Source organism: Stigmatopora nigra, chromosome 6 (assembly GCF_051989575.1).
Source record: "Stigmatopora nigra isolate UIUO_SnigA chromosome 6, RoL_Snig_1.1, whole genome shotgun sequence".
Lineage (NCBI taxonomy): Eukaryota > Metazoa > Chordata > Actinopteri > Syngnathiformes > Syngnathidae > Stigmatopora > Stigmatopora nigra.
The window spans coordinates 3,801,993-3,813,780 of NC_135513.1; the positions used below are offsets into that span (position 1 = coordinate 3,801,993).

Genomic DNA, 11,788 nt, shown 5'->3' on the forward strand with positions numbered 1-11,788 from the left:
TCTGTGTCTGAGTCATGCTTTTTCCATCCGGCAACTGATTTCTTACAAAAAATGTCTTGAAATTATCTTGGAATTTCTAATGTGAATCACTTTCTTGAGGTAATGCCATACTGACTTAAATGGGTTCTGGTCAGATCCACTTTCATTGCTTAATTGACTTCTATTTTGTCTTATTGACTTGTAGGTAAAACTTCAATTGTCACTGTTGAATTGGTCATTTTACACCTTAGCTACCTCTATCACATTCTTGTAAAAGTATTTTTAATCCCACTTAATTTTGACTGTATTTACATTTTTTTATGAATACATATCTGCACTTTATGGTGTAACTATAAATCTCATTGTACTTGTGTGCTGACAATCAAAGCATACAATTCATGTGCTAATTTGTTGTGCAGACTTGCGGGCTCTGATGTATTTTATTATTTTAGTGGTGCTTTGCACATGCGATCTGGCTTATGCGTCACATGGTCCCCAGTTTTTACAAATAATTGTTCACTATCTATCTTTTCAAGTAATAACCATTTGCATCCTCATTGTGCTGACTTCAAGATACAATGTAAAGGCAGCACATGTTGGATATAATGGAATAAAATAATTGATCTGTAGCCTTTATATCTGGTCGTTTTTCATAATGATAGTTCTATAAAAGGTGCTTTTGAATTGTCAATAAGGTTCTGCCTTCATTCTGAGTGTATGTGTGTGTGTGTGTGTGTTTGTGTGTGTGTGTGTGTGTGTGTGTGTGTGTGTGTGCGTCTGTGTGTGTGTGAATTCTTAACGTTCCTTTCTTAAAATCGGCTTCAAAGGAATTTTCAGAAATGCAAAATTGGAATTGAATAGTGCAATAAAACAAATCTAAGCCGGGACAGTCTGGGAAAACTATGAATCACTGTCACCATAAATCTTTTACCGCAACAGCAGTAAAATCTTTCGGATACAGCTAGTAATGCCCCTTTGGCTTCTGCCTTTGCAGTACATTCAATGGGTTGTCTGCAGTTTATGGGCAACTAATACCCAGCATTGGCTTTGCCTTAAGTACTGATTAGTATGTTATGCATTCTTTTAGGACTGAAAATATTTGTGAATTGACTTTTTTTTAAATAAATATGCATCTCAGTCTGGACCTTTAAAAAGGGTGGATTACTATTTTATTGTACTGTATGCTTTTTATATGCACTGAGAATCAGGGCAAATTCCTCCAAAAAGCTGACATAGAAAGTAACATCTCAGGTGAATCCAATATGCCCTAAAATTGTATTGCTCTGCAGCTTCAGCAGAATGATTACCTAATTAAGTGATTAAAATATTTCAGTAAAAATATTCATTCACAGTGGCACGGTAGAGGAGTGTTTTGTGGAGGTATTCCGGCTTTCTCTCACAGCCCAAAAACATGCATAGAAGGCTGATTGGAAATTATAAATTGCCTTTAAGTTTGCATATGGATGGTTTTTTTGTCTAAATATGCCTTGTGAATGGCTGACAACCAGGTCAGGGTGACCTCATGTCACTGAGGTCGGATTGGCTCCAGCACCCCCATGACCTTCGTGAGGACAAGCGGTTCAGAAGATGAATGAACTGAAAATATTAATTTTCCTCCTTAAACTAATGTCAAAGAGGAGATAGCACCATAATTATGAGGGTTCATAATGCACCTAGGGAAACTGTGGTGGGATATCTTGATGAGTAGTGTGAAAACAAAACAGTACCCAAGGAAAACCCACTCAAGATCCAAATTGCGATACGTCTTGCTTACCAGTCAGTCACCATGCCACAGTAGCATTTACTTATTTTACAGGCCTGAACAATTTTGGCCAGATTGCTGCAACCCTCCCTTTTCTGCATCAACACTATCTGTCAAATTTTTACGCCGAATACCTGCAGAAATATTTGAACTACACATATGTTTCTAAGTGGAAAAACAGCAGATGAGCTAACTTTATTTATTTTTAAATAGATAGAAATTTATTTATTGGTCATGGGGATGCTGGAGTCCAGCCCCATCTTGACCTTGAAGGTCTTTGGAATGTGAGAAGAAACTGGAGTTCCCAGTAAAAAACCCACACTGGCCCGGGGAGAACATTCAAACACAGGAGGACCGACCTGGATTCAAACCAAAGAGCCCGGAACTGTGAGGCCAGGGCGCTAACCAGTCTGCCATTAAAGCCACCCCGAAAACAGGGGTAGCAAAATTTTACCGTAGCAAAATAGATGCGGTCTGGTAGCTTGAATCACATATTTTGTGCCATAATGCAAATTTTATTGCGGCGGCCCAGTAGATCAAGTGGTTAGAGCGTCAGCCTCGCAGCTCTGGGGTCCTGGATTCAAATACAGGTCAGTCCACCAGCGTAGCGTTTTCATGTTCTCCCCAGGCCTGCGTTGGTTTTCTCCAGGTACTCCAGTTTCCTCCCACATTCCAAAAACATACATTGTTGGGTGATTGGACACTCTAAATTGCCCATAGGTATGAGTGGGAGCGTGAATAGTTGTCCTTCTCTTTGTGCCCTGCAATCGACTGGCCACCGATTCGTGGTGTCCCCGGCCTCTGGCCCGAAGTCAGCTGGCATAGGCTCCAGCAGCCCCCGCGACCCTAGTGAGGATAAAGTAGTTCAGAAAATGAATGAATAAATACGTACTGGTTTTCATATAACTTCACATAAAGGCCAATCTGGGGGTTACTACTCAGACACAAAACTCACTTGAAACCTGTTTAGTGGAGCACATTGTGTCTCACTGTCAAGCGACTTGATCAAACCAATGTGCATTTTGGGATTATAGGTCTCAAGACACCACATAAAATGAGGAATTTGTTGAATGGTAAAATGGACAGACAGATCAATACATATATAATTGGTTGTACACTTTTTCTTACCGGCAGTTACTTACCATTTAAAACACGGCCAATATACACAGATTTGAGTTTTAGTTGTTGTAAAAAAAATGTCTCAATAAGAAAACTTAGTCGCAGCAATCCCATTTTATGGTTTCTTGTGAAAAGCTGATATATTTTCAGCAGCCTTTTTTTTTTCTTCAACGAATTGAAGTATCTGTTAAACAGATTTTTGCACTGATTTATTAGAAGTTGGTCTAGACAAGTGAAGGAATGAAGAATTGTTCAGCTCAGGAGATCAAGTTTTGTATAGTGAAGTCTTTAGGGTCCATTTTTACTGCATTTAGATGATATGATCTTGCACAAATATTTTAGTAGTTTTGTTTTCATTCTGGCCGGGGTTTAAAATAGCATGAATGCTTGAAAATGTATCAAAAATTCTCTTTTGCCTGCCAAAGTAATAATACTTGTTCAGCTTTTCTATCTTGTTTGTGTGGTGTTTCTTTGTAATTATAAGGTTATTGAAGATGCAAATTTAAAAAAAAGTTAATCAAATGGTTTTAATGAATATAATGTTAACACTGATCAGAGAAGAATTATTATTTTGCCCTAGGATCACAATAAAATCTTATTAATTTGGAATTTGAGCAGAACCTACATCTTTAAATTAAGTGGAAATTATGATGTTTATTATTATTGTAACATATTTTCTCTCAGTGTTTGTTCCTCAGTCTCATTCCATGTCCCAGTCAGCCCCGAGTCCCGTGCTGCCTTTGTATACTTGGCCTTTCAAGCATCCATCATTTGCTGTGATTGGCATGTTAGGGTGGTGTGCATTTCATTGATGAGAATTTCAGAACACCAGGGCTCGTGATCAGCGCCATGTTACCAAAGAGTCATCCCACAGGTATGGAAGAGGATCATTTTCAAACAGTTTGTCTGTCATCATCAAATACACTCTCCAAGAGTCTGCAGACTCCAGACAGCCCTGGAAGCAAAGCCACAGGTGAAAATCTTATGAAACTGTGCATAAAATGTCTCAATCAAAAGCAAGGAAAGAAATGTTTAACTCTAACTTTATAGTACACAAGTTAGTAATCAAAAATAGAGTGTATTTCAAACTCTACTCAGGATTAGTGCTCAACAGTGACCAAACACAATAAAAGCTACATCGCCGATTTTTTGGAGCAGTCAGATTTAGTTTTTATGTATGCTTAAATTAGATTTATTGTCAGTGTTCATGAAATTATTTAACCAAATAAATATCTGTGGATTGTGTATGTAACTGCAATGTAACAACACACTTAGGTGTTTATATCATTTGTACCTTCTCATGTCAAAGTAATAAAGGTAAACAATGATCAAGATGTAATCTACAGTACCAACAATAGACTCATTGTTACAATTAGGAAAGAACTATGAGCATCAATAAAAGAGAATGGCTGAAAGAGCTATCATTTATTCAGGTTGTTACGATCGGGGATGGAGGGCCCCAAAGCAGGGGAGAGCTGCGAGTCAGGTTCTCGAATCTTCATTAGAATCGTCCAAGACACTGGCAAAAGCACAAGAGGGGATAGCATAGGCGAGTCGTTAGTCGTAGAAGGAAGGTCGGCATCCGTGAAGTCCAGAGTGGAGGGTACATAGGGCGAAGGAGAAGTCGTTGTCCGGGGTTGTGGGCAATGTTCCCTCTAAGCGGCACACGTTGCGTGGGTTTATATACCGTTCGATCTCGTAGGGACCGATGAAGCGGGTGGACAGCTTCCGGGACTCGGTCCTTAGGGGGAATCTCGGGTGGACAGCCACATCTTTTGACCAACAACGTAGGCTGGTGCGGGGCCATGACGGCGGCACTGAAGCGCAGCCTGGGCCTTTTCCCAGATACGGCCACATCTGGTCATGTGTGCCTAGACGGAGTGCACGGCAATATCTGCCTCCAGGGAAGGAAATAAGGGGGGTTGATAGCCTAGGAAACACTCGAAAGGGGACAGGTTGGAGGAGGAGTTGGGGTGGGAGTTGTGGGCATATTCGATCCAGGGCAGCTGGTCACTCCAGGTGGCTGGGTCCGCATGGGTTGTACAGCGAATCGCTGCCTCCAACTACTGATTTGTGTGCTCACACTGACAGTTAGACTGCCGATGATATCCCGAGGAGAGGCTAGCTGTGATCTTAAGGGCTGAACAGAAGGCACACCAGATGTGCGAAATGAATTGTGGACCCCCGGTCAGAAACCCTGTATTCCTTACAGGCGGAAAACACGCTGTGTAAGGACGGCGGCCATCTCCTGGCCTGAAGGTAGTTTTCGGAGAGCGATGAAGTGGGCAGCCTTGGAAAACCGGTCGACAATAGTTAGTATGGGCAGTGTTACCCTGGGATTCAGGAAGGCCCGTGACGAAGTCAACCGCAATGTGAGACCAGGCCCTTAACGTCGGCTACCAATAGCGTTGGCGCAACACCGCCAATGTGCGGGCAACCCCTGGGTGGCAGGTTAAGGCAGGAGGTGTGGGCCCATTCTATCACCTTGGAATGCATTGGGGTAGGAACATAAAGGTCCTTATGCTTACCTTGTCTTGGGTCCGGCTCCAAATCTTGGGCCATCAGTACTTCGGCCTCCAGTCCCGTCCTCATACTCCCTAAAGGAGGGAGGTAAGATAGTTGGGGGCTCCTCCTCCGAGTTCGGGTAATGGAAAACGCGGGATAACACATACGGGTTCCCGTTTCTGGAACCTGGGATATAATTTAGCGTGAAATTAAACCTACTAAATACTCCTCACTCGCAAATGACTTACACCTAAGCACTTGAGTCATTATTTTCGCAGAATTGGCCACTCCAATATTTCAGAATCGCTCAGTGGCTTCTCACATCTATAAATACATAATGTTTCATTGCATTTGACTTTATCATATGATATTTTAATTTTGGTAAGAGAGAACTAATGTCTTGTCTCAAATACACTTTTGAACAGAGACAGACTCAGGAGAAGGAAGAAAGAGATGGATGTGGGGGGTAGGAAGGGAAGCATGTTCTTGAGTTGTGATCAGATGGCAAAGTGCTTTGCTCATGAATGTGTGCAAAGAAATATGTTAAGGAGATCTTTTCTCCTCACTCCTGGTCATCCAGTACCTCCCCCTCGATGCGTTTCGTAAGTTGGAGCTTCACGAGAAAATGGGAGGAACTCTGATCCATATGGCGGCACTATAAAGCTCACTGATGATTTGCAGGCTTCATCAACGCATTTTGAAGTCTTCATTCCAACTTAAGACTGGCATCATATTCTTACACATTCTACCAGTGATCTCATCAAGCTCAACTGCCTTTGTTCATTTTTCAAGTAGGTATGTCCACTTCTAATTTTAAGTTTAGGGCAGATTGTAGTGTGTAATTATAGAATTATGCTTAATTAAATTACTATTGTACTGTATCATCTGTAGAGAGATGCGGATCCTTGGCCAGGCTATTTTTTTGCTTTTGCTTGGGATGAACTGGTGTAGGAATACAAAAGTCCAGTCCACCAAGAAATCTACACATCGTGACCAAGTCAACAACGGCATACAGCCTTCACCGGAGACTGCTCTCTCCACCGGGAGTGTTTCAAACAATCGGGGTACTGCAGACAACAGTGGAGGTAAAACAACAAAGGATGATGCTGCTGGAGCTCGAACAACTAAGCAGCAGACGGATGAAATGAGGCTGCACTTTCTCAAAAACCCACATGTTACATGTAATGATGGGACCCCAGCTGGGTGAGATGGTCATTTGAAATAGAATATTACAATTTATTTTACCACATTTATTATTTTAATGTTTGGCAAAAAGTTCATTTGATTTCACTTTAGAGGTAAAAAGATAATGAAGAATGCAATATTTTGAGAGAATAGATGGAACTCAACTTGCTCAGAAGCAATTCTTAACTTAATTCAGCTATAATCATTTGTGGTTGTGCAGGTTTTACCTAAAAGAGGTCAAAGGAAGCCGCAGATGGCTGTTGTTTTTGGAAGGTGAGTATTTTATTTTAAAAACACTCTGGTTAATCAGATGGTGATGTCATTTTGTGTTTTTCTCCTTTTTGGCAGCTGTCTGACTTAAGTTTATTTCAGATGGAAATATGCAAGGATGGTGATCGACCGTATTTTTCAAATAGTTTACCTTATGTGTATTTTGCGAAGGGCAGTGGAATGATATCAGAGAACCTCTAAATTATGAAAAAGATTACAAAAATATATTTATAATGATTATAGTGTTCAGCGTGTCAGCCTCACAATTCTGGGTCGAAGATTCTATTCCAGGGAGGATCCTCACTGTGTGGAGTTTGCATGTTCACCTTGTGTGGGTTTTCTCCAGGTACTTTATTTTCCTCCCACATCCCCAACACATGCACAGTAGGCAGGTTGAACACTTTAAATTGCCCCAAGGTGTGTATGTGTGAGCGTGATTGGTTGGCTGTCTCCTTGTGTCCAGTGATTGGCTGGCCACCAATTCAGGGTGTCCCCTGCCTGTTGCCCGTAGATAGCCGAAATAGGCTCCAGCACCCCTCACAACCCTTGTGAGGATAATGGGTTTAGAAAATCAATGAATAATGATTGTCGACGATAGAAAAAGTGTTCAAAGCTGTAACAAATTAAAGAACACATTCAAGGTCCAGGCGGCCCGGCAAAAGAGTGGTTAGCACTTCACCAAAAGTCTGCGGACCCCAACTTTCAGTTCAAGTGATTTAAAAACAAGTATTTTAACGTTTTTAATCTCATCATTTTATTACTTTTCCTGCCAATGTAACTTCATATCTCCTAATATTACGCCAAGGGCGGTTTTGTGCTCACACAGTCTTAACATCGACAAAAATTGAAGCAGGTGAAACCAAACAACTTCCGGTTAACATGCAAAAAAAATATTTTAACCTAATTTAATTTCAATTTTAATCTCGTACTAGTTGGATTTCAATCTAGCTCTCTGAATTTTAGAATGTATGACGAATTTCCCTAATATTAATCTTTGCTATTTTTAGGGGGCTGGTGCTGCTACAGCAAACACACCTGTGATTCCAGATACCAAAATGTTCCTCGACTCATGAGCTCAACGGGATGGCCTCTGACAAAAAGTGGTAGGACAATTTATCACAGTTGGTTTTGTGCATAGATTTTATTATCAGTCTTTCCAACTCAAGCCTGGTCTTCACTGTGTGGAGTTTGCATGTTCTTCCCCGGGCTTGCATGGGTTTTCTCTGGGTACTCCGGTTTCCTCCTAGATCCTCAAAACATGCAGAATGGGCTAGTTGAACACTCTAAATTGCCCCAAGGTATGAGTCCTAGGGTGAATAGTTACCCGTCTGGTTGTGCAGTACGTGGTGGCTGTATTTAACTGGGCTAGACTCCAGCGCCCCCCACGACCCCTGTTAGGATAATGGTACAGAAAATGAACACATTAACCATTGATTGTTTGTTTTACAGGACATGGCATACTGTCATCCCAAGTAGCAGAGAATCCTTATTGGCACAACACAAATATTGTGTAAGTATAACCTCTATTATCCTCTATTATCATTTATTTGGTAACTCCGATATGCTATAAAGGGTTCATATGTGGATGTATCCTTTTACTACAGCGTCATCCCATATTGCTCTAGTGATGTTTGGAGTGGCACCAAGACTGCCGTGACCCCTCCTCCAAAGCAACGACAGGAGAGAGAGAAAGATCGGGATAGAAATAAAAATGCAAGTGTGTCTTTGCAGGAAGAACACAAGATTTACACAGATGAATAATGACTATAGTATACATGTCTGTACCTCTACTACACTCATTATGTATACTTTTCATCAGCTGAGTATGCTTTCATGGGATCCCTAATTATCCGAGAGGTTGTCAAAGACCTTGTTCCCAAAGGAATCAAGCAAGCCAAGGTTGTTCTGTTGTCTGGCACAAGGTAAGCTAATTTCCGGGCTCAATCTTTGATGCTGACAGCACTTTTTGAGCACAAATCTATTTTTAAATCATCAGTGAACTACTTTTGGCGATCACAATTCGGCAGCCAAGCATTAGCAGTTAAAATGTTGCAGAAAAATTATTTAATGTTGTTTTGTGATTTGGAATGGTGCTTGTGAAGTGATCCACCTCACTAACTATCTGGCTGCCGATTTAGGGTCAACCCTCAGCCACAAATGAATGGCATTAGCATTACTCATTGTACAGTAATATTGCAAACTAAAGTTTTTGTCAAAAACATATAAGTCAAATCTTCCTTTATGTATCTTACTTCAGTGCTGGGGGTACAGGAGTTTTGCTGAATATTGAGCGAGTAGCCAATTATCTGGAGCAGTTGGGTGCAGAGGCACAGGTCCGAGGTCTTGTCGACTCTGGGTGGTTTCTTGAGAGTAAACAGCAGAGACCGCCCGTCTGCCCTGAAACAGTTACTTGCTCACCTGAAGATGCGATAAAGGTCGGCCTCAGGTAAAGTTACCGAGACTGTCAGCCTGGCTGTCAAATATTATTACTATGTACAACATTTTCAGGCTACAAAACACTTTGATAAGCAAATTACTGTGCCTGATTCTCATTTGCTTGAGTTATTCTCAGTGTGCCTAACATTATTAGAATTTGTGTGTTTATTATTGGGATGGGTATATGATAATAATTATTATTTGTTTTCTTATTGTAAAGAATTGGGTTTTAATGTTTGTTTTAGTGTCGCTCTTGCCGTTCCGTGTGAGTAATGGGAAATAGAGACCAGAATTTTTGCTGTGTTTTGCAAGCATACATTTGCATAGATATTTCATACAAAATTGGTATACTTTTATCATTTTTAAAGGCTTCATAGTGCCTAGTATTAAAGTTGTTGAACAAATTATGCTATATTCAATGTAAAATGCTGCTCTACTTATGAAAAATCTGAGTTATGAAACAAATTCTGAAACCAAATAATATCACAAATAAGGGAAGACTGTATTTTACACTTTTTAGAATGGTTGACCTTAAAGCCTAAAATGTGTTCTTACTTTCTCAGGTTGTGGAATGGTGTAGTGCCCGACAGGTGCCGTCGCCTCTATAAGAAAGGGGAAGAATGGCAGTGCTTCTTTGGCTCTAAGCTTTATTCAACTTTAAATTGTAAGGGTCCTTCATAATCCAATTGTATTTAATACTTCAATCTCAATAGTAAATGGAATCTATGTATTTTTGGAACATTGACTACACATTAAGTCAGTGTATAGCTGGCTATAAATGAGTGTTGTTGTTTTTAGAAACCCTGAAAGAGATAAATTGATGTTCTAAATTTTCTAAGTCTTTGAGTGAGTGACCCAGGTTTATTTATTTAGTTTATTGATTTTTATTTCATAATATCTGATTTGTTCTTTGGTATTGTCTTTCGAATACAGACTGATGTTTAAATTCTCTAAACTACGTTTCTTACTTAAAAGCTAATTACAGTTAACCCCTTGTTTTCTCTGTAGCACCCTTATTTATTGCGCAATGGCTATTTGATGAGGAACAACTGAGGATGGAGAACATCTACATTGGAGGACAGCATATGCGCAATGAACAATGGCAGTACATACGGAATCTAGGTACAGAATTGAAGAATTCCTTAACGGATGTCACGTAAGTATGAAATGAATATTTTGCTACAATATTGTAAATTAAGCATCAATTTCACAAATTATGTGCCATTTTGTTGTTTTTATAGAGCAGTATTCGCTCCTTCCTGCCTTTCCCATACAGCGATTACCAGAAGGTATGGCTTTTTTTTGTCGTGATTCCACATTTTGTAAGTCTTTTTAATTAATAAAAAACAAAACATTTCTTTCCATGATATCAACTTGCATGTTAATGCCATTTAAGTTGTCACTGCTCCATTTTTTGCCTTTCTTTACACCATGACATCCTTATTTACTCCACTACTTTTCTTAGTAACTGGAACAGTTTCCAAATTAGAGGAACTTCACTGCCACGTGCCATAAACTGCTGGGAGAGGAGCCTGGAAGCCACTCGTAACAACAGAACTCCATCCAAAGGGTGTCCATTCTACTTGGTGGATGATTGCCATTGGCCTCAGTGTAACCCGACCTGCCCCACTTTGGTAAACCAGGCAACCCAGCAGGAGCTTACTTTGCCCCAGGTGCTAGTAGCCATGGGATTTGACCTTCGGAAGCTAGGCTCGAATCCCAAAAAAGATACAGATTTTCGTCCAAGCATTGGGTAGCAATGGTGACTAAGATTAAAACATGCACATAAAGGCTGGTTTTTATTTTTATGTAACCATCAAATTTGTAAAGAAATATCTATTACCCAATTTTGTTCCATTTGTCAAGCTTGAAACCAAAGGTTCATATGTTTTTATTTGTATCTGATTTATTTTTTTCATTGAAAGTAACATATTTTAAACGTTTTGATAAGCACGTTGATTATGGTTATGACATTTATTGAAGTAATAAGAACTTTACAAAATGTCAGCATCACCCAAACAATTTTTTCTTGGTATACTTCTTTTTTTTATTACCAACTTTAGGACTATATTTATTAATATAATTTATACTGGGGCAGTCCGTTGGAATAATGGTTGGCACATTGGCTTTACAGTTCTGGGTCCTAATTTTTCGGAGTTTGCATGTTCTTCCTGGGCTTGCGTGGGTATTCTGGTACTCTGGTTTCCTCCCACATTCCAAAACATGCATGGTAGGCTGGTTGAATACCCAAAATTGCCCCTGGGAATAAATGTGTGAGCATGAATGGTTGTCCGTCGCCTTGTGCCCTGCGATTGGCTGAACACCACCAATTCAGGGTGACCCCTGCCTGGTGCCCATTCTTAGCTGGGATACGCTCCAGCATCCCCACAACCCTCGTGAGGATAAAGGGTTCGGAAAAAATATGAATCATTTATACTCAATCATTTCTCAGGTTAGTTGGGGATTTATCCAGCCTACCATTATTTAACAAATGTAGTTGTTACATTTATTTTAAATGTAATGTATGTACAA

General features: G+C 40.1%; 1 protein-coding gene across 1 annotated transcript; it reads left to right on the top strand.

The window, feature by feature from the left end:
- Window positions 1-6,025: 6,025 nt before the first annotated feature.
- On the top strand, window positions 6,026-11,557 carry notum2 (notum pectinacetylesterase 2). The gene is made up of 12 exons (XM_077719213.1): window positions 6,026-6,156; window positions 6,259-6,568; window positions 6,771-6,823; window positions 7,828-7,923; window positions 8,270-8,330; window positions 8,425-8,537; window positions 8,640-8,742; window positions 9,078-9,266; window positions 9,820-9,920; window positions 10,265-10,412; window positions 10,498-10,545; window positions 10,722-11,557. The coding sequence occupies exons 1-12, from the start codon at window positions 6,036-6,038 to the stop codon at window positions 11,011-11,013; spliced, it is 1,635 nt and encodes a 544-aa protein (XP_077575339.1). The 5' UTR covers window positions 6,026-6,035; the 3' UTR covers window positions 11,014-11,557.
- The last annotated feature ends 231 nt before the right edge of the window (window positions 11,558-11,788 follow it).